Genomic DNA, 21,008 nt, shown 5'->3' on the forward strand with positions numbered 1-21,008 from the left:
ATAGAAAACCTTAAAAACGTGTATATGTCTGACACTTTTCTGTTTCTTTAATGCCAGAAGGCAGTAATTGATTTTAACTTTGGAAAGAGTTAAGAAGCATGTTGTTTTGCAAGGGGTGCGATGGGAGCTGGTACAAGAGTGACGTCCAGGTTCTGTTGACTGAACACTCGTTCCCTGTTGCTAAAGGGAGCGTCCAGCAGACTCTGCACTCACCAGCAGCCCCATGGACCTAGGACAGTTCACATTAGTGTCATCCAGTAGAATAGAATGACTTTACATATCTTAAGAAAAAGTGATACCAGATAGTGGTAGTAGACACCTTTAGTCCCAGTACTCAGGAGGCACAGGCAGGCAGATCTCTGAGTTCAAGGCCAGCCTGGTCTACAGAGTGAGCTCCAGGACAGCCAGGGCTATAATTTCTACCAAAATGTTCTTTGTTTGAAGCACTAGGTCTTGTGAGTGTTAGGCAGGAGCCTACACCTGAGCTATGGCCCAGCACATTTCTGACTTACTGAGACAGAATCAAGAACCTGTCCGGCCTGGCCTGTACTTAGAGTCTTCCTGAGTAGCTTGGTTTACAGCCCTGCACTACCAGGCCTAGCTCCCAGAGTATTAGGAATCCCGAGTCAGTATAAAACAGCTAGAGCACTGTCCCTTGTCCCTTCTAAGTTCTCACAGTGCACTCAGAAAAGCTTGGTATGGAGCATCCTTTCCCAGAGCCCCTCAGCACACATGGACTGGCCAGCTGCACAGGGCAGGAAGAGCAAAGGGATGGCGTTTTCTGTTCTGTTCTTCATTTCTTAAATTTCGTTATCTCTGTGTGTTGCGTGTGCACGCGCCTGTCTTGCTTCTGAGATCTAGTTCCGTGTGCACAAGTGCTTGTTCTGGCTCTGCTTTCCTTTCGTGTACTCATTCTCAGCTGTGGCCCAAAAGTTATCATCACTAACCTTGGACTTAAAGAAAAAAAGCCAGGGCCTGGAGAGGTGGCTCAGCAGTTAAGAGCACTGGCTGCTCTTGCAGAGGGCCTGAATTCAGTTCCCAGCATCCACATGGTGGCTCACAGAGGAGCTAATGTCCGTCGTCTTCTGCTCTCTGCAGGCAGCAGGCACAATGATGCCAGAAAAAACCCTCACACGAATAAATCCAGTACTTCCTATCACAGGGTCTCGTTATTATGTAGTTCTTGCTGTCCAGGAACTCACTCTGAAGACCAGGCTGGCCTCAGACCCACAGAGATGCACCTGACTCTGCCTCCCAAGTGCTGGGGTCAAAGGTGTATGCTATCAGTTATTCATGAATATTCAAAAGACCAGAGAGTAAGCAGATGGTTTGGCAGTGTGGACAGAGATGTTAGTTTGTGCAGTGGTGCTCCTAAATGAGTCTTCATGAGTCCCAGCACCAGTGTGCACCGGGGAGCTGCTAGGGAGAGGCGGAGGGAGTAAGGGGTGCAGGGAAGCTGCTGACCCTGGTTTCTTGTGCATGGGAGGGAGGAGCTCTGCCGCTGAGCTAAGTTCTCAGCCAATGATCATGGTCTGAAGAGCACTTCTTCTCTTTCAGGAGTTGCGGATGGCGTCGGAGGGTGGAGAGACTATGGAGTGGACCCATCTCAGTTCTCAGGGACTTTAATGCGAACATGCGAGCGGTTAGTGAAAGAAGGACGCTTTGTCCCCAGCAATCCTGTTGGGATTCTCACCACAAGCTACTGTGAGTTGCTGCAAAACAAAGTTCCTTTGCTGGGTGAGTAGACATCTGAGCCTCTCCTTACAGCATCATCCACTGATAGCCAACCAAACCAGATCTTACCTGTAGTTCAGGCTGGTCTTGAACTCAGAGAGCTGCTGCCCCTTCCTCCTGAGTGCTAGGATTAAAGGTGTGCTGTGCGCCATCATGCCCAGGGTCGTCATTGCCAGATACTTTCTGGTTACTAGAGGGCCTCCCTCGCCCACACCTATGTTTAAAGTGAGCTTCTCCTTCCCCTTCTCCACAGAGATTCTTTTCTCACTGCCCACCTGTCTTTCCCCCACTGAGAGCTCTCCTGGGGTTCAGCTTGATATGGCCTTTCTTCCTTTTAAAGTAACTATTTTAGTAGTAGTAGTAGTGTCTGTGCGTGCACGAGTGGATATGGAGGTCAGAGGACAACTCGGGAGGAGGGGTCCATCTTTTCCTTTCCATGTGCATCAGATTCAAGTGGTCAAGCCTTGGCATCAAACACTTTACCTGCTGAGCCAGCTCACAGCCCCCTGACCGCTTCTTATTATTGCATTTCATTTATTTATCTTATTTTGTGTGTGGGGTCACAGATGCCACGGCACAGTGTGGAGGTTAGAGCACAGCCTCCTGGAGTAGATTGTCTCTGCAGCACTTGGGTCCTGGAGCTGGGGTGCAGGCTGGCAGGGCCTTTGCTGGGCCAGCTCCCTGCTTCTCTTGTTGCAGTCAGAGATTGTCATGGGTCAGTGGGACATTCTAGGTCCTGTCCTAGTCTCTGTCAGAGCTGTATGACTGTGGGCAAATCACATAGCCTCTGAGTAGAAAGTATTTCCTAGACAGTGTCCAGCACTTTCTGTGGGCATCGTTTCCCGACCTGGGCATTTACTTGGGCCTAGAGCAGCCAATTACAGCGCAGATGTCCTGCTTTTTCTTCTCGTTTTCTCTCTTTCTTTCTCTCTCTCTCTTTCTTTCTTTCTTTCTTTCTTTCTTTCTTTCTTTCTTTCTTTCTTTTTTTCTTTCTTTCTTTCTTTCTTTCTTTCTTTCTTCTTTCTCTCTCTCTCTCTTTCCTTTCTTTCTTTCTTTCTTTCTTTCTTTCTTTCTTTCTTTCTCTCTCTTTTTTTTTCTGCCTAAAAGTTTGGGGGGGGGGGGCATTTCTTTCCTTCCCATTTACCCAAGGTAACAGAGATAGTAAATTTAAGGACATAATTGAGATTTACTTATAATGCTGGGATTATTGTCGCTTCTAAAGCCCACTGAAACGATCCTTTGTCACCATATTTGGTGCACACCGACCTCCCTGACCTAACCCACACCCCTCCACAGCGTTTGCAACTAAATTGGAGCAGATCTGGCAGACTGATCTACAGAACCCTAGTTGGGTATAACTGTAAACACAGTGGTTAGAATGTGCTTTACTTTAAGGGTCTTTTATTACTTTTAGTGACTGTCCTATGTCTGCATGCTTGTGGCGTCTAGGGGAAGATGCTGGATCCCTTGGAGCTGGAGGGACACAGGTGTTGGGAGCCACTCCATGTGGGTCCTGGGGATGAAACTCCATTCCTCTGGAAGAGCTAAGGTGCTCTTAACCACTGAGACATCTCCCCAGCTTGTCTTTGCTTTCTAATCAGCAAGTGTTAAAAAGTTTACAAAGCAAAAAATACTCTAGAAGGTAAGCCTTTATTGTTGACATAAGTGTCCTCAGAAACCCTTAAATACATTAGTAAGTTCTTAAGAATCCAAAGGGTTGCTGTCATGGTACCTTTTAATTCCAGCATTTGGGCAGTAGAAGCAGGTGGATCTCTGAGTCCGAGACCAGCCTGGCCTACAGAGAAAGTTTCAGGCCAGTCAGGGCTACACAATGAGTCCTTGCCTTTAAAAAAAAAAAAAAAAAAAGAGCCGGGCCTGGTGGCACACACCTTTAACCCCACTGAGCAGCACTCAGGAGGCAGAGGCAGGTGAATTTCTGAGTTCAAGGACAGCCAGGGCTTTACAGAGAAACCCTGTCTCGAAAAGACCAAAAAAAAAAAAAAAAGGGTCTGTAGAGCAGGGCTCGAGCATGCACGGTGCCTTCAGTGGCAGCCCCACAGGAGAAAGGACGCTGAGGTGTCAGACCTAATAAGGTTGTTTGGCTGGGTGCGAAAAATAATTACACTCTAACCTGAGAGAGTTCTCAGCCACCTGCGGACGTGGATCGGTCATCTGAGCATCCGACCCTCATCTTCACACGGGTGCTGGGGTCACCTGGGGAGGGGAGGGGAGGGGAGGGGAGGGGAGGAGTGGAAGCCGGCAGGCTGTGTGTGCCTCCCTTCATTGTTCCTGCTCTGGCTATGAAAGCCCCACGGGGGCTTTCACAAGGACCATTTTGATTCTGCGGGGGCATGAAATGGTGGCTTGAGGTTTTCACCGTGAGTCATCGGGTGTTTCCTGAGGAGGAGCTCCAAGGCTCTGGCCTTTCTCAGGCTCAGGATTTAATTTCATCAGCTCCCAGAAGATCTTTTGTGTGGCCGTTTTGTAACGTTGAGTAGCTGGAGGCTTTTAGGAAGGAGAGCTGACTGCACAGCAAGCCATAGAGCAGGTTCTGGCAGCGCCCCTGACAGGCACAGCACCCACATTTTCCCTTTCGTAGGCACCAGTCCGCCTCAGAGTATAAGGAAGCCAAACTGCTGGACAGTACTGATGAGAGGTGCTTACATTGAGTCTTTACATTAAAGTGGGCCTTTCCTTCCTCTCCCTTTCCCTCTCCCTCTCCCTCTCCCTCTCCCTCTCTCTCTCTCTCAAAGGTTTATTTATTTTATTTATATGAGTACATTGAGTCCGTCTTCAGACACACCAGAAGAGGGCATCGGCTCTCGGCTCCCATTACAGGTGGTTGTGAGCCACCATGTGGTTGCTGGGAATTGAACTCGGGACCTCTGGAAGAGTAGCCAGTGCTCTTAACTGCTGAGCCATCTCTCCAGCCCAAATTATGTCTTTTCACTGGGACAAGATAGGAAATATTGGAATCCCACTGAGAAACTGGTGACTGTAGTCGCTGCACCTCTGTGTCCCTCCTGTGTCTGCACAGGGGAGGGCTTGTGGTTTTGAGTGTGCTCTGCCTCTACCCTGGATAAAGCAGGTGCATAAGAACTCTCTCCACAGCTGGCTGGACGAAGCACGGCCCAGAGAGGCTGAGAGGCCTGCTCGTGATGCGCAGCTGGAAAGCAGTGCCCTGGGATTAACTGAGTGTTTCCACAGTCTGCTTGCTTTAGCTTTTTTCTTTTCTTTTTTAAAGAGACAGCGTCTCAGAGGCCTCAGCTGGCCTCAGACTCAGTGTGGCTGGGGTGACCTTGAGTTTCTCAGCCTCCTGCCTTCATGTCCTGAGTACTGGGTTCCCAGTTGTGGACCAACTACTCCATGTGCTTTGCGTGATGCTAAGGAGTGAGCTCAGGATGCGGTGCATGCTCAGGGTGCACTCAGGCAGCTGGATGACAGCTCAAGTCAATACTTTCTTAACAATACATTTATTTATCTACCGTATGCATATATGTGTGTGCCTGAGTGTATGCATGTCCACAGATGCCAGAGAAGGTTAGAACTGGAGTTAGAGGTGGTTGTGAGCCACCATGAGGTTGCTGGGAACTGAGCTCAGGACCTCTGGAAGAGCAATCTGGAAGACCTCTTAACCACTGAGTCGTCTTTACAGTCCCCCAAGACTAGCTTTAATCTCCTTATTTCACTCATTTTCTCTTGCCAAGTGTGTTCTCTAACACGCTTGCCTAGTGGCTCGCACTGGAGAGCCCACTTTAAGTGTTTGCCATGACTTAACTGGCTTTCTCCTCATGACTCTCTCTGTGAGGCGTTTACTCTTAGTCCTGTTGCTGTGAACGAGGAAGCTAAGCACAGAGCTGGAGTGTAGAGCATCAGAGTGGCCGGGCCCTGGGCTTCAGATCATGCTGCTGAATGTGTGACACTGCTAGGCTGTTTCGGAGACTGGGTGCAGGACTGCGTTCGTGCCAGCAAAGCCCTTGCCCCAGTGGCACCGTCAGAGCCGTGTAGCTCACTCTGGGTCTCTGGCTCCTAACCAGGGGTTTTATCTTTCAGTCTGACTTGGCATCTCTTACGGTCTTCTCACATGGCTTCCTTCAGGGAGACCTGCTAGGTGACAATATGTAGTTTTCAGGGCTGTGTGACTCTCAGAGTAAGAGTCACAGGTCGCCTGTGTCATCTTCTTACGCTTCTTGTTAACAATCTCAGAGGACTGGCTGCTGCAGGCCATACTTGGGCATGCTCCATTTGTTTCTCGGTGAGCTGTGTGTTCTTCTGGTGGAGGCAGGTGTAGTTTTTGCTGCAGTCAGCCAGGCCGGAGACTGTGGGTCTTGTACAGCAGTGGTTGCACACAGTGCTTACTGGCTGCTGGCAAGGTGGGGCTTGTCCTCCTGTGCACCAGTCTCTGGAAAGTGAACAGGTTGATCTTTGAGCCACTTTGGAAAATTGGTCCTGCAGCCTCATCATCATCCGTCTCCAGAAAGTGCTTCATGGCTGCAGCAGAGGGCAGCCTGGTTTTGGAGGTTGGGTATGTCCCTGTCTGAAATGTCAGCAAGTTTAGTGAAGTGTCGGCTGCAGGAACCGTGTTCCAACGACTAAGTAGTAAGACCCAGTAACCTGCTGTGGGGCCTGGCACTCGTGTCTACAGGAGGAAGAACACCATGCACATTGTTTACCGCGCTCCCGCAACCCTTGTCGTCAGCACCTCAGGGTTCTCGGGTGTGGGGCAAACCTGGCTGGAGCTGAGTGCTGACGGGCAGCAGCCCGGGGGAGACAGTGAGCGGATGCCCATGTTGTTTGTAGGTAGCAGCACAGCCTGCATCGTGGTGCTGGACAGAAGTAGCCACCGCTTGCACACAGCGAACCTGGGTGACTCGGGCTTCCTGGTGGTCCGGGGCGGCGAGGTTGTGCACCGGTCTGACGAGCAGCAGCACTACTTCAACACTCCATTCCAGCTCTCCATCGCCCCTCCTGAGGCCGAGGGGGTCGTCCTGAGCGACAGGTAAGCAAGCAGGAGGTGCCTCACCCGTCCCTCCCTCCTGTCCTCTTTCCTGAGACACTGCTGTCTACAGGACCAGTTTGTGAGGCCTTTGCAAGGGACTTAGAATAAGTGGGTATCCCAGCCAAGCCAAGGTGCTCCGACACAGTCAGCTGGAAGCGTTGTGCGCAGGCCAGTCTGCCTTCTGTCAGTCCAGTCCTCGGGCAGCCGCACACTGGCTGATGGCCGCCTTACTTGTCAGAATAACTTCCCACTCAGAGGTCCTTCTCACACATGCTCCCAACAGAAGAGAAGTGCCCAGACCTGCCTCCGTCCCTAATGGGGTCACTAAGGTGTTCTCTTTTTCTTGATGATTGCTAATGTCTCTTAGTTTAATTTTAAACTTCCAGGAACCTTTCAAAACAACTGGAACACTTTATAATTAATTTTCAGTGTGTTCCTTTCTTAGACTCTAGTGAGGTTAGGCTCAGACCACACTTCGTTGAGCTACCTTCCAGGGGCAGCATCTGCTTACTGGCGACGCCTGAGCTGGGGTTCTTCAGTGAAGAGGCCCGCAGTAAATGCTCTTCTTGCTTATATTTTTCTTTCTACCTATTACTTCCTAGTGAACCAGATCTCAAGGCCAAACTAACATAGAACAGGTATTTCTGCCACCTTTGATTCTGGAACAAGGATATTATATAATTAGGTATTTGGTGTTGTCCATTTAAATAATCTGCTTGCTAGGTAGGCATGGGGCTTGTACCTGTAATCCCTGTATTCAGGAGGCTAAGGCAGGAGGATTACCAGTTTGAGGCCAGCCTGGGCTATATATAGAAAGACTCAGTGTTAAAAAAACCTAGAAGGCTGCTGCTGAGAGAGGGGGGTGCTTTGAGCTTTCGGGTCTGCTGAGTGCCTTAGATGGAAGAACATCTGATCACACATGGACTGTGTGACTAAAATACTTATTTATCTTGTGTATGAGGTGGAGGTAGTGTGTGTGTCCTGGCACAGGTGTGCAGGTCAGTTCTCTTCTATCATGTGGGTTCCCAGTGTCAGGTTTGGCAGCAGGTGCCATCCCTGAGCCATCTCACTGAACCCACTCTTGTGTTGTCAAGTGTGCTGTAATACACACATGGTAGCCATAGCCATTTGGAATGACAGCCTCAGCTGACAGCCTCTGGGTCAAGGTGCTTCCTTTTCCACACTGGCTGCTGCCTGTTTTGGCCTCTGAGTACCAGATCCGCAGGCAAGATTTGGGACAGGCAGGCTAGCGGCACAGTCTGCTGCCCTGCCGTGAGGTGGAGGTAGCAGCCCGTGGAGCCCAGCTCACCAGCATGTGACTCCAGCTCGTGTTTCAGTGTGGTCGAGAGTTTCCAGCGGCACAGTGTGTTCAGTCAGAATGGGCAGAGCTGCAGCTGGCGGGACACCAAGCTCGTGGGTGGGAGTGTTAGCAGAGCACGGGCTGTCCAATGGGAGGGAGGCTCTCACAGGCGGAATGGCAAAGGCCACTCGTGGAAAGGAAAACCTCAGCATAAAACAGCCCTGTGCCAGCCTGGTCTTTAATCTGCACTTCCAGAACCCGGTGCGCTTGTAAGGACGCAGGCCAGAGCCCTGCATGCTGACTGGAGTTTTGCAGAAGGAACTAGCCCAGTGCCCACTAGTACGATGGTGGTTTTCTCTTCCTGCTGCGTGTTCTTAGTTGTCGCTCTTATCTTTAGATGTGAGCTGCCTCCTTCCCTCGCCGGCCATGCAGAGCTGAGCCAGGCGTTTGCTCGGTGCACTGTGTAGATCCCCAGGCGTGTACAAGGCTTACTTTGTGTTTTCTTCCATGTGTTTTCTGTCTCAGCACTTAGTATACAAGTGTGGGGTTTCTGGTAAGTCTGGGGTGCTTTGGCTCTGGCCTCTCTTGGTCGGTGTCTAAGGTCTTGCTTCTGTTATTCCTAACCACAGGGTCAGGTGGACGATTAGGTGTCTCCTCTGTCTGCCTTTTCAGGCTGGGAAACAGTAAAGGTGGCCTTCAGGAGAGACTGAGAGCCAGCCTCACAGGGCTGTGAACTCCTGCCTGCGTGTCCCCCAAGTTAGATCTGTTTCCTTTAGGCTTTGTCAGAAAAAAATACCTGCCATCTCATTCTTTAAAAGTTGAACCCAGCTTGGGCATAATGGCACACACCTGTCATCCCAGCACCTAGGAGGCTGAGGCAGGAGAATTATGAGTTCAAGTCCAGCCTGAGCTACAAGTTGAGACCTTCTCTCTAAAACAGAAAAGTTGTACCAAAAAAACAAAAGGCGAGATGGCTCAGAGGTTAAGAGCACTGACTGCTCTTCCGAAGGTTCTGAGTTCAATTCCCAGCAACCACATGGTGGCTCACAACCATCCGTAATGAGATCTGATGCCCTCTTCTGGTGTGGCTGAAGACAACTACAGTGTACTTACATTTAATAATAAATAAATTTATAAAAAAGGGCAAGCAACCGTCCTCCTGCTCCTGGTGTAGCCCCATGTTCTCCAGGAGGCTCTTGGGCTAGCTTCTCTCTCCAGATTGATGGATGCACTGAGCTTAGAAATCTCCAAGTGTGTCTGCCCCTCTTTACAGAAGTAGTTGTATCCACCACATACACCTGCCTTTTCTATTTAACATATTACAGATTTTCTCTCACTTCAGAGGGTTATTCTGATTGCAGTATGCCAATTAGCTAGTTTCTTGAAGCATTCCATGTCAGGCACACTTGAACAGGGTGGGAGATACACAGTCCTTAACTGTGCTAGAGCCTCTCTGGGTGCTCATGTTCTCTGTGGGGCAGTGAGCCTCCTGAGAGCCAGAAGGGGTGTAGTGGTGTGGGTGGGAGGGGCTGGGATCAGAGACTGCAGACTGGACAGGAACACTTGCTTGCACATAGTGGAGGCTGGACCTGCCTCAGGAGAGCCTTCCTCTTGATCCATGTGCCATGCGGGACTGGTCTCTTGGCTTGGACTCAGCTTTAGCCTTTGAAACATACAGATGATGCTGTGTTTCTCAGCTAGTTTTCTCAGGATTGACATTTTGGTATGACTTCATGTTGTGAGGCGGGGTTAATGCCCCAGCAGGAGTGTGGAGGTCACAGGACACGGATGGCAGTCAGTTCTCTCACTTGTGGGCGCTTAGGATGGGAAAACTCAAGTGAGCAGGCTTGCTGGTCTTCCCCTTGTCTGCTGACTTGCTCGCTAGCCCAGCTTCCTTAGTTGAGGCCATATTTAAAGGCTCCTGACATTGTAAAATGCAGGTAGCAGGGCCTTTGGCACATACCTGCAGGGCTTCCTTCACCTTGCTGTTCCTCCTCTGTCCTTGCCATAGCCCCGATGCTGCTGATAGCACATCTTTCGATGTCCAGTTAGGAGATATCATCCTGACAGCAACAGATGGGCTCTTTGACAACATGCCTGATTACATGATCCTCCAGGAGCTGAAAAAACTGAAGGTAAGGAGCCTGGAGGCCCTGGGAGCTGCCGCTCTGCCCAGTGCCCTTTCCCTGTGTTGGTTTGGAAAAGACTGCTTTTTGAACTTCACAGAATGATGGGTACACTATCCCAGGTGATTACAATTGGGAACATTAGAGGAGAACTGGGGGCACCCTTGGCTCAGCCCTCCTCGTAGGGTGGTCCGGGGAAGTTGGGAGCGCTTTGTTTCCTCGTATCTTATGCACCTGCTTATGCCTCTCTCCTTTTCCTGTCACCACACACCCTGCAGCTGCTGAGGCTGGGAGGTCAGGAGTGAGACCAGGCAGCAAGGAGTGTGGGTGTTGACTAGAGCCATCGCTGAGGGAGAGTTTGGCCTCTACTACAAAAAGTGGCAGGACCAGAAGCTGGGCTTTCATTCTCCTAGCCCAGAGAAAGTTCTGGCTGGCAGACCTGGCTTTCTTCTCTGGCACCTTGCCATTCTGGCTTGGGGTGTTTCTTCTACTGTCCAAGCAGTGCCTCCTTGCCTGTGAACTGGGAAGAAGAAAAAGTCTTCCCCTTCAGGTGGCAGGGAAGAGTAACCAACACCATGAGAAGGAAGTCCTAACACCACGCCTGCCCTGTGGTGGCTGCTTGTACTGGGGCACTGTGTGCTGACAGCCATCAGCAGAAAGCACTTAGGCCCACCCTCCAGGGCTTCCAGTCCAGAGGAGAACAGCTGGGGAGAAGATGGATACACAATATAGGCTGCTGGCAAGTGAGCAGGGTTAGAAATAAAGGGGACTGCTATCTTAGATTGGCTAGGGAAGGCCCCTGTGAGGAGGTGGCCTAGACGCACAGACCTGTTGGCTTTTCATTTTCTTTATGAACTTTGCTTTTTAAAAATCTTATGTGTATGAGTGTTTGCCTAGTGCCTATGGAGGCAAGAAGAGAGTGTTGGATCCCCTGGAACCGATGTGAACAGTCTTGTGGATGCTAGGAACCAAACCTGGGTCCTCTGCAAGAACACCAGTACTGTTGATCTCTGGAGCCATGCCTCCAGCCGTCCTAGCCTCTGCTGGTTGACATTTAGACTGAAAGACTTAGAACCTTTGAAGTCAGGGCTGAGCAGAGGCTTGTCCTCCAGCGCCCATTTTATAGATGAGGAAGTGGAAGCGGCTAGGACAGGGCATGGTCAGAGAACGCACAGCAAAGCAAGAGTCTGCTGTGGCATACAAAGCCTGCAGGCCAGTCTCAACATAGCCAGCACCAGGACACCTCTTACTTGAAAAAAGCAATATGGCTAGCTAAGTGTCTTCTCAAACATGGGGACTTCTGAGGCACCATGAAAATGTGGCCCAAACCCTCCTTTTCAGACCATCCCATTTTAGCAAGAATACCTCAGATTTTTCAAATGGAAGACCAAATGTGAAAATCTTAATTAAAAATGTGGAGCCATTTCAACCAAAGGCTCAGGCAGGGCCATGATCTGACGGGCTTGGTCCCCGTAGCACTGTCTCCATGTCTTTTCTCACTGGATAAACCTAAGTGCTGGGGGAGTGTTCAGGTGAGTGTGCTGCCTGCCACAGACCCTCTGGGTCCCTTTGTCTGCGTGGAATGGGTCTCTGGGTGCAGATGGGCAAGGAGTCAGACAGACCAACAGATTGTGTAGAATCTGAATGTATTTTGTCAGGTGGAGCATCAAACTTTTTATACCGAAGAATAACAAGAAACCAGGCAAGATATAATCCACCAAGTTACAGTGACACAATACAAAAGGAATGTATACATCAAAAGAAGGCGGGGACCAGGCTGCTGCCACTATGAAGGGAGCCAGGTGTAAACTAGTCTACTGTTAAGCCTACCACCAGGGGTTCTGCTCTAGCAGACCTTCTCATGGATACTGCAATACCACAACACCCCTATTTCCCGGGTCTTCAGAAGAATTCACCAACTTGCTTCTAATATGACGCTTGCTATACGTAGCTGTGGAGAAGATCTCTGTCTCGGTGGGATTCCCTAGCTCTATTATGGTATTCCCTTACATGGGTTTGCTGCTGTCCTTATTAGTAAATACTTTGCAGACCAGCTCTGAGCTGCTGGCTCTGTCTTTTGTAATGCTTAATTAGTTACTGAATAGGTAACTTCCTTACTGCATTCCTGCCAGATTCCAAGCTTCTGGGACCTTGGAACACTGGCAAAGGCTCTGGTTATGTCAGAATTCAATCTTAAAAGGCACTTATAATAATATAATGCTAAAAGAGAGCACGTGGATCCATATACCAGACTAACGCGGGGATAGGGTATGAGTATATGGGTTAATGAGAATGCCAGAGCTCCAGGAGGTGAGTTTCCATGAAACTCTTTTCCTCCGTGAGTGCTTCCAGGCTTCTCAGCCTGTCAAGCAGACTTTTACTGGAGTGTGCGTGGCAGCTGCCTACAGTGCTGCCTGCACCAAGTGTTCTTATGCAGAACTCACATGAGGCACCGTGGTAAAAATAACTCCGTCCTTCATTTTAGAATTCAAATTATGAGAGTATACAGCGGACTGCAAGAAGCATTGCTGAGCAAGCGCATGAGCTGGCCTATGACCCAAATTATATGTCACCTTTTGCACAGTTTGCATGTGACAATGGATTAAATGTGAGAGGTAAGCATTCTCTGGAAGGTTCTGAGCTCTGGATGAAAATGTGTAGGTGTGTGTCCTCTCAGCAAGGTCGGAGGGTGGCCGCTCATTTCCCTGAGGCGCCCTTCAGAACCGACCTTGCCTGGCTGAGAGAGCGTGGAACCTGAAGCCCTGTACTCCACAGTGCCCTGCTTACCCAGGTCCACATCCCCAGCAGCTAAGTTCTGCCTCCTGAGTGGCTGAGTCCAAACTGCTGCAGCAGTCAGCAGAGGGAAGTTGTACGACCCTGCCATTGGTCTACTTCCTGGTGTGACTGGGGGATCAGGCCCATCCTGGCTGGATGATGTTGGCATCAGAACTGTGTGGGGCTGCCCAGCGTTTGCTCGGGTAATATTATGATGTGCTGAGCACATCTGGGCTGAGGAAATGTTAAAACAGAGGAAAGCACATGCCATAGCTTCTTGGCAGATTAGAATACAGGCTATTCTGAGTTTCCAAACACTGGACATGTTTGTCCAAATTAGGCCAGTGCGGTATGTGAATGCTGGGCTGTAGCCATCCTGCACTCATTCGTGTGATGCTGTGGGCCGACCCTGTGGTCCCCCGAGTAGGAAAGCGGCAGGGTGGGTTTAAGCTTCAGTTAAATCACAAGGTTGTAGACAACTCAAGTATGTGCTGACCCTCCTGCCTCGGCCCATCAAGTACAGAGCTTGTAGGCTGCACCGCCAGGGCCTGGCCTTGGTGCTGTATAACTGGGCCTTGTTTACTGTAGCTTTGGGAGATGGCATCGGGTAACACTGGCTCAGTTTAAACTCTCTGTAGCTGAGTGTGACGTTGAATTCCTGATCCTCCCCACACTGGAGCTCGCATCAGCAGAGCAAACCCACAGAGCTCTTGTCTTCGGTGCTTACGTGAGCCACATCTATGATTGACTTTTTCTTCAAGCACACTGATAAGTGTCATCTGTGTTTTAGGTGGAAAGCCAGATGACATCACTGTCCTCCTCTCAATAGTGGCGGAGTACACGGACTGATGGGCCACACTGGTGACCCCTGCCTTTCCCCTGTCTCCCGACTTCTCCCTGCCACATGTGCTGATCCTGCTGGCAGGACCACATTTCTTTGCCACTGATCTCAGTGGCCAATGATGGATGCTCTGGCCCATGTTTGAGACCCATCAAGATCCTTGTTGAGAACCACTGCTGTCACCCGCTAGTGGCCCGCTGAGAGAAGAAGCGAGGTGACCTCTCCCTTCTCCTGGAGGTTTTCAAAGTCTTTTACTTTTCAAAAGCAGTTGAAGTTTTGAAAAGAAGTAATGTTGGTAAAGTGAACTCAAAATGTCAGTGTGTTAAAGGGATGTTAACATTCAACAAGTAGTAAATAGCGGCACCTCGGCCAAAAAACACACAGATCATCCCAGGAGAAGCCTTGTGTCCCCCAGGCGCAGGCTCTGTGAGGACTGCTGTGGCTTTGTGTTTTCTGTTTGCCAGGAGCCCACAGTCCTGCTCTATCCTGTGCTGGGTCATGACATCCCAACCCCAGCAGCGGATGGGTTTGGTCACAATGGGAAGAAAATTTTTGTTCTATGGATGCAGATATTTTGTGCTTTTTAAAAGATGCTTAATTGTGCCCCTGTGACTGCAGCTGTGGCAGTCTGTTGATTTGTCCAGGTCACAGGCTAGAGGCCTGGCCCACAAGAGAGGGACAGGGGAAGGAGACTCCTTACCAAAATCTAGTAATGGAAATACCACGCAAAATTTCAGAACTCCTCAAAGCCTGGGAATCAAATGCTGTAGCTGAAGTCGTCCGTGCTGCCTGTAAGATGCCACGGGCCTTCCGGGGCCAGAGTGTGCAGCTGCAGCTTGGGATGGGGTTGGCTGTGGACAGCCTGCTCCTTCCCTCAGGAGCCTCCCACCCTTAGAGCATGCCCCACCTGCGCTGTGTCCTCAAGGTGATGGTGTGGTGGCTGCAGCTCCCAGAGCCCACAGGAAAGCTAGTGGTGACCTGACATTCACAGTGACCACAGCTGAGTGTGGGGCCCTGAGTCCAGCTTAATGTTTACAGTTCCAATAGCCATTTGCAGTAGGTAACGTTCCTTCTCAGATTTCCCCATTACCTGCGAGCGCAAACTTATTTTTAAGGTTTATGTACAATTGACTGCTGTAAAGATATATATATATTTTTGGGTCCGTTCTTTTCCTTCATTAACTTGGTGGTAGAAAAGCCGTATATACTTAGAAACCCTTAAGTTAAAGCCGTGTTTCTGTGCAAGTCAGATGACGCTGGTGTGAAGATGGTGTGAGCAGCCGCGCAGCCCTTCCTCTGCAGGAGACACTGGCTCCCTGGTTACTGCATTGAACTTGTGTTTGAGGTTACCTCAACTTGTTTTTAAAAGGTTTTGTCTGTCTGTGCGTTTGTGTATTTGAGTAGCTGTCTCTGTTTTATTTAAAGTGTTTACCATGTACCATGTACATGTCAGTGCTCTCAGTGCATCATGCTTGTAACAGGCATTCATTCATGAGAATGAGTTACTCATTTGTAAGCTGTTCAGTAATTTATCTACTATTCCTAAATTGGCATAATGTTAGATTCCTGTTTTGAATCACCTTTAATTACATGTCAGAATGCCTTAACTCCCCTAACCTGACAACACTGAGTTAGTTCTCTGGTGAGGAGATACAGGGGCCGGGTATGGAGGGAGACTGGATAAGGAGATGTCGCACTCTGTTGATCCTGGGGCGTGAGGGGCACGTGGTGGGTATTTATTTTGCACAACCTCTTTGCAGTGTCTGTGTTTGAAACAGTAAGGTTGCATCCAGATGGGGTGTGTGACGCTAGGACTGAGTACTTCAGCTCTTCTGTGTGGTTTGTAATTAGCTCTTGGTCAGAGGTGCTGTAGCCTTACAATCTGGGTATATTTTGCATTAATTTTCCAATGCCGACATTTAATTCCTGCTAAGAGCAGAGCTGGTCAAGTCACTGGCTTTTTTCTGCTCTCATTTAGCCCATCAACCAATGTTTGTAAAAGTAGATTGGTGTGTTTTATACAACTTACTTTTAGTCAACTCACTTTTCTGAGCAGTGATTGTAAGAAACAGACAGGCAGTATGGCTGTTCTAGTAAACTGAAAACCACAAGGCAGGCGTCAGGATTCAGTGACAGCTCCTCAGGCCTGGCGTGTGGACTGGTGACATCGTATATTCCATTTGCTTCTCCCTGTCCTTTTTGTTACACACTTAATTTTATAACTGTCAAGAGGTCAGGCAGAGCAAGCGCTGCTCACACTCACTGAGGCCAGGGGCTCCATCACATACCCCTCGCCAGGTCTGATCTGGAACCTGGTGTGCGCGTGCGTTGTATTTTAAATCAAGCAATGTAAGCACTCATATTTGTCTCACAGAGTGAACTTTTATAACAAAAGAGAAAATTTGGGTTTTAATTTACAAATGGCAAATTATTTATCCCTCTGGATGCACCAAAGACCAGTAAAGTTTATAGCTTTTCCATCTATATTTATAAAGCAATACTGTATTATAAAAAAAATCACTATTTTTATCACATGCTTGAAATTTTTATTTTGTTCTGTTTTAAAAATGTGCACTCTAAACATATCAGAACCTTATTTCTTCCTATGAACTTAAGCTGCCTGCGCACAAAAAGTATAAAATTATCAAGTGAAGATGAAGTAGCTAGAGTCTTACAAACAGAGAGAAGTGAGGGGAACAAGTCACGTATCCTGAGTTATCTGCGTGCTTGGCTACTCACTCACAGAGAATCCATTCCAGGTGTGTGTCTGGGTTGGGCTGGGTCTGGAGTAGAGACTGGGTATAAGCTCCGAGGCAGGAGAGTGCCCTCTGCCACTGCCATTGCCTTTGTTCTGGATAGAGTAGCCAGCAGATAGAAACAGGGCAGGAGTGGTTTGGTGGCGGCTGGCGGGATTGGCTGAGGCTGCACGTGTCTGAGTAGGTTCATGGCTCTGTGTCACTGTACAGCAGCTCTCTTTGGCAAAGTTGTAACACTCACTTTCCTGGAGACTGTCACAGTTTTACATTTTAAAAAAATTGCAATAGCAAAAAAAAAAAAAAAAAAAAAAAAAAGAAAGAAAGAAAGAAAAGAAAAACATAAAACAACATAATATGAAACAGAAGACATTTGGATTCTATTTCTTTCAAAAAAGTAAATTTATCACAAAATTGAACTTCTCAATAAAGCAGTGTCCATGTGAAAACATAGCTGTTAGTAGGTAGTCTGTGGCAACGATGAGTAAACGGCGAGCAAGTCTGAGTCTGTGTGCTGATGAGCTGCCTTTGCTGTCGAGACTATCATCGTGCGTCCTACCTGAGGCAATGACCTGAATCCATGTCGGAAATATAACTTATGCAGGAATAGTTCTGTAAATACATTTAAATAAACTGTAAAGATATTTAATAAATATAGTATTTATACTATTTGCCACTCCTTTGGTTTGAATGGACAGGAACCAAGCCACCCACACTCAGCATTCATTGTCTTATCCCATCCTCAGCTCCCAGATTCTTGGTCTGCCTGGCAGTGAGCCAGCACCTCAGAGCTGTGTCTGTTGTGCTTTACTGTTTGAGCACAGACCGGAATGGCGAGTTATCAACAGCTACTTACCTTCCTCAGAAATTCACCAAAACGGACTGACAATTGAGTGTAAAATAGAGGGTTTTGTAGCTGGGGTGTTGCGCCTTCCAGACAATACTGAGTGAAGAAGCTACCAAAAACACTGCTGGAAGGAGGAGGTCGGTAGCAGAGCACTATGCTAGGATGTGCAAGGCCCTGGATTCCATCCCAGCACCACACACACACACACACACACACACACACACACACCTTGTGCTCCACTGGAAGTACAAAGCCCTGGGTGCATCTAGTGTCACAGTGTCACTGTCTTGGGCAGACTGGTGCTGCAGCCAGGCTGCTGCTGACCTAGGTGCTTGGGAGCTGCATCAGTGTGTGAGCCCAGGCCTTGTCCTCGGCAGGGAGACCTACAGAGTAGCTCTGCAGCCATCTGTGCCCGGTAAGAATGTCTGAAATCCAGTTATCAGTGTAAACATGAGACTCCTAAATCTTCAGCCTACGACAGAGGACAAGGCTGAGATAGGTGGGCATTGCCAGCTTCCACAAAAAGCTTCTTGGAGCCCATTTTCATTCACAGAGGAACATTTTCGGATGGAGTTGGGTTTTTATTAGGTTCCCGTGGGTAGCTGTGACTCACTGCTAAGCTACAAGAACCCAGGCCCTCTGGTTTCAGCTAGAACGCTGCTCTCACTTCTGAAGCAGCTAATGCACGTGGGCAGCACTGAGTCCTGCCGGGTTGATGCTTCCGTACAGGTTGGTGCTTTTCCAAGGACTCAGCAAGCACATGTTCCTGAGAGGCTCCTTTTGTCGCCTGTAACCGACTGTACACAGGTTTGGTGAGAGCGTCCTACACCATGAGCTGTTACATAAGTGCATTTGGTGCCAGGTTCGCTCGTAATCTGCACGTAAGCAGCTAGACCTGAGAGGAGCAGTGAGCAGGCATTTGTCCCCCACCACCTTACCTGGTTCCTCTCTAGGCTGAGCTTGGGCTGCTGTGTGCCGATGACTCACACCGACTTCACTGCATGCTTTCTGCCTCCCACTGCAGAGCAGCTGAGGGCTGGGAAATAAAATTGTATCATATATAAAATGACCACAAAATGAAAAGTTAACTGTGTTTCTTTATTCACAACCTTTTCTCTACTCTGAACAAAACCTGTCAGGCCATCGAAAACACTGGAATGCCTGCTGTCTGCAGTCGGGCACAGAAGCCCCACCTCGCCCCATGCCGAGGAAAGTCTGCTTTAGGGACCAGCACAGGACGTGTCAAGGCTGCAGCAGCGTAAATAGTGGCATCTAAACCCTGATGGCTCATTCCTATGCTGCCAGCTCTGTCCCCCGAGTGGCACATGGATTTTAGTGACACTGATAGTCTGGGGCATCCTGGGACAGTCTGCTCCATTTCCACTTGGCCTTCAGGCAGCCAGGCGCCCAGCGCGGCTATCACTGAGCGTTAGCATGGGTGCTCAGCCACTCACGTCCTCCTCATTGTCGCTCGCTACTGCCAGGCTGTCCAAAGGGTGGCCGGCATGCTCTTGCTGTTCACAAGATACAGCTCCAAAGAACATGCAGGAAAACTAGAAAGGAAAACAAAAGAGTGTCGCTTATTCTCAAGACAAAGCCTGCACACTGAAGGCTCCAGCTGGTGCTTTTAAGAATGTGGACATGTGTTGCCACTGTCTTTGATAGTGATGAATTGTGGACACCATTACCTGCTGAACACATCTAGGGCCAAAGCTCTTCTGCCGTCACAAGCCCAAGACAGGACCTTTGTGAATGGTAGTCTACTGTGACCTCTCCTGGAGCTACAAAAATGTCCACAGGACTGGGAGAGGCAATGGGTCTCTTCAATCAAAGGGGATCAATAGCTGGCTCCCCTGTCCCAATCCCATATCTGCCCTCAGAGGCTGAAGCTGATGACCCCCTAACCCCACCCCGCTGCTGTGTTAAAGGGGAGCCTTAGTGTTGCTGATGCTTAGATGTCTCGTCCTCTGCCCTCTCCAGCTGCTGCCTCTTCTCTGACATAGGGAAGTAACTGTCTGTGCTGAGACTCTTCTCCTTCTCCTCCTCCTTACCTCAAGCTTTTGACCTCAGCCCTTCCCAAGAATGAGTCCTGTGCCTGAAGCAGTCTCCTGTAGCAGAAGACATGCACTAGGTTGGAGAGATGTCTTCTGCAGCCTCTGATCCCTCACTGCAGTTAACCCCAGATTAGCTGCGGTGAGCAGGACAGTAGCCATCACCATGGACCGAACCCTAGAACGGCCATCACATAGGTAGGTAGAGATAGGATCAGGTTGCAAAGCTGATGTTGCCAGTCAGGGAGGGTACAAACTTGACTACCTGACTTGGGAGATATAGAAGAAGGCAATTTATGAGCCTAAGAATGCAGGAAGGTGCCAGACTCTGGCCATGGCAGTAACCTGAAAGAAGCAAGCAAAGCAGCAGTCTGCTATCTAGCCCTGAGAGAGCCGGTTCACACTCTAACCTCTGCAGCTGGAGAGCACATGTGTGCTGTTCTTGTAGTGAAATCTGTGGTCACCTGTTAAAGGGCAGCAGCTGCCTTGAGCTCACCTGGAAGCAGTCTCTTGCTTCTTTAGGAGTCTGGCCTTGAGCAAGGTCAAGGTCCTGAGACTAGAGGTGACAGTGCAGCCTCTTATCCAGGTGTCTGGCCCTGAGTAGTAGCTCTCGGTAATTTTCATGGCATCTTCTGACGCTGCAGAATTCAGGCTAAAATATTTTGGTGTTTTGAGTATTGGCTGACTTTGCTTTTGGATGAGTGTTATTTGCCACCTGCCCTTGTTCCTGATGTCTACCTAGGCTGGCTAACAGCAAGTTACTAAAGTTTATTTACAAGTAAATGGTCACAGTAGAAAAAGATAAGTCTGTAGAAAGCCAATGATAAAGTGGCTGAGAACAAGGAAGCCACTGAAGAGTCAAGCAGAGCAGGTCCAGAGACTGACACAAGTATACCATGTTAAAACATGGCACGGGAGACACCAGAGCCCTGGCAAAGGCAGACTATAATTGTAAAGGCTTCTGGGGTAGCTGCAAAAACAAAGTTAGACCATAATTTACAGCGTGCATGAAGAGAGACTCCTGATGGCAGAGCGAGTAAACATAGGAGGGAAAGGGTGGATTTCTTAACCGGTGTAGGAAGAGCCTTCTAATTAGCTCAAAAAATCATTTGAAATTTTAAAAAATTTACTGTGTAAAGGAAAAAGGCTTTGCATGGCCAAAAAGCCACCACCAACAACAAAAGAAATCCAGTGTAAGGTATAGTTGTGCACATCTTTGCATCCAGTGAGCGCACGAGACGGGGCCAGGGCTGAGGCCACAGCTGGTGGGTGCTACTTGTTCTTCCAGGTTTGCTTCCCAGGAGCTTCCACTGCACTCCCAATCAGAGGACTGCAGATTAAAGCCATGAGGAGGAGGAGTGAAGACATGCTGCAGCAGTTAAAAGCTCTTACCACCTGAGTTCAGTTGCCATCACCCAAGATGGATGGCTCACAACTGCCTCTAACTCCAATTCCAGGGGATCTGACTCCTGATTTCTAGGTACTACACACATGTGGCAGGCATACATAAACACAAAATATTTTTAATCCCCAAACTAAGGAGCAGGTGCATCTGTGAGTTCGAGGCCAGCTTAGACTACAT

The 21,008-nt window shown here is 49.0% G+C and overlaps 2 protein-coding genes across 3 annotated transcripts in view; one reads left to right on the forward strand and one right to left on the reverse strand.

Annotated features, from left to right (window-relative positions):
- Pptc7 (protein phosphatase targeting COQ7) overlaps window positions 1–17,197 on the forward strand; it is a 40,635-nt gene extending 23,438 nt beyond the window's left edge. Inside the window, exons 2-6 of the mRNA XM_021163649.3 lie at window positions 1,558–1,737; window positions 6,535–6,733; window positions 10,045–10,168; window positions 12,645–12,774; window positions 13,725–17,197. Coding sequence (XP_021019308.1) covers window positions 1,558–1,737; window positions 6,535–6,733; window positions 10,045–10,168; window positions 12,645–12,774; window positions 13,725–13,783 — 692 coding nt within the window. The 3' untranslated portion in view covers window positions 13,784–17,197. The remainder of the gene's footprint in view (window positions 1–1,557; window positions 1,738–6,534; window positions 6,734–10,044; window positions 10,169–12,644; window positions 12,775–13,724) is intronic.
- A 756-nt stretch (window positions 17,198–17,953) lies between these two features.
- Rad9b (RAD9 checkpoint clamp component B) overlaps window positions 17,954–21,008 on the reverse strand; it is a 29,655-nt gene continuing 26,600 nt past the window's right edge. The window contains exons 11-12 of one of the 2 annotated variants that reach the window (XM_021163037.3): window positions 18,830–18,928; window positions 17,954–18,411 (exon numbers count right to left, since the gene is read on the reverse strand). In XM_021163037.3, the coding sequence (XP_021018696.3) occupies window positions 18,370–18,411; window positions 18,830–18,928 (141 nt within the window). In that variant the 3' untranslated portion in view covers window positions 17,954–18,369. The other variant, XM_021163038.3, reaches the window with a different exon arrangement.

The sequence above is a fragment of the Mus caroli genome, unplaced genomic scaffold (genome assembly GCF_978045245.1).
Source record: "Mus caroli unplaced genomic scaffold, Mus_caroli_1 scaffold_4, whole genome shotgun sequence".
Lineage (NCBI taxonomy): Eukaryota > Metazoa > Chordata > Mammalia > Rodentia > Muridae > Mus > Mus caroli.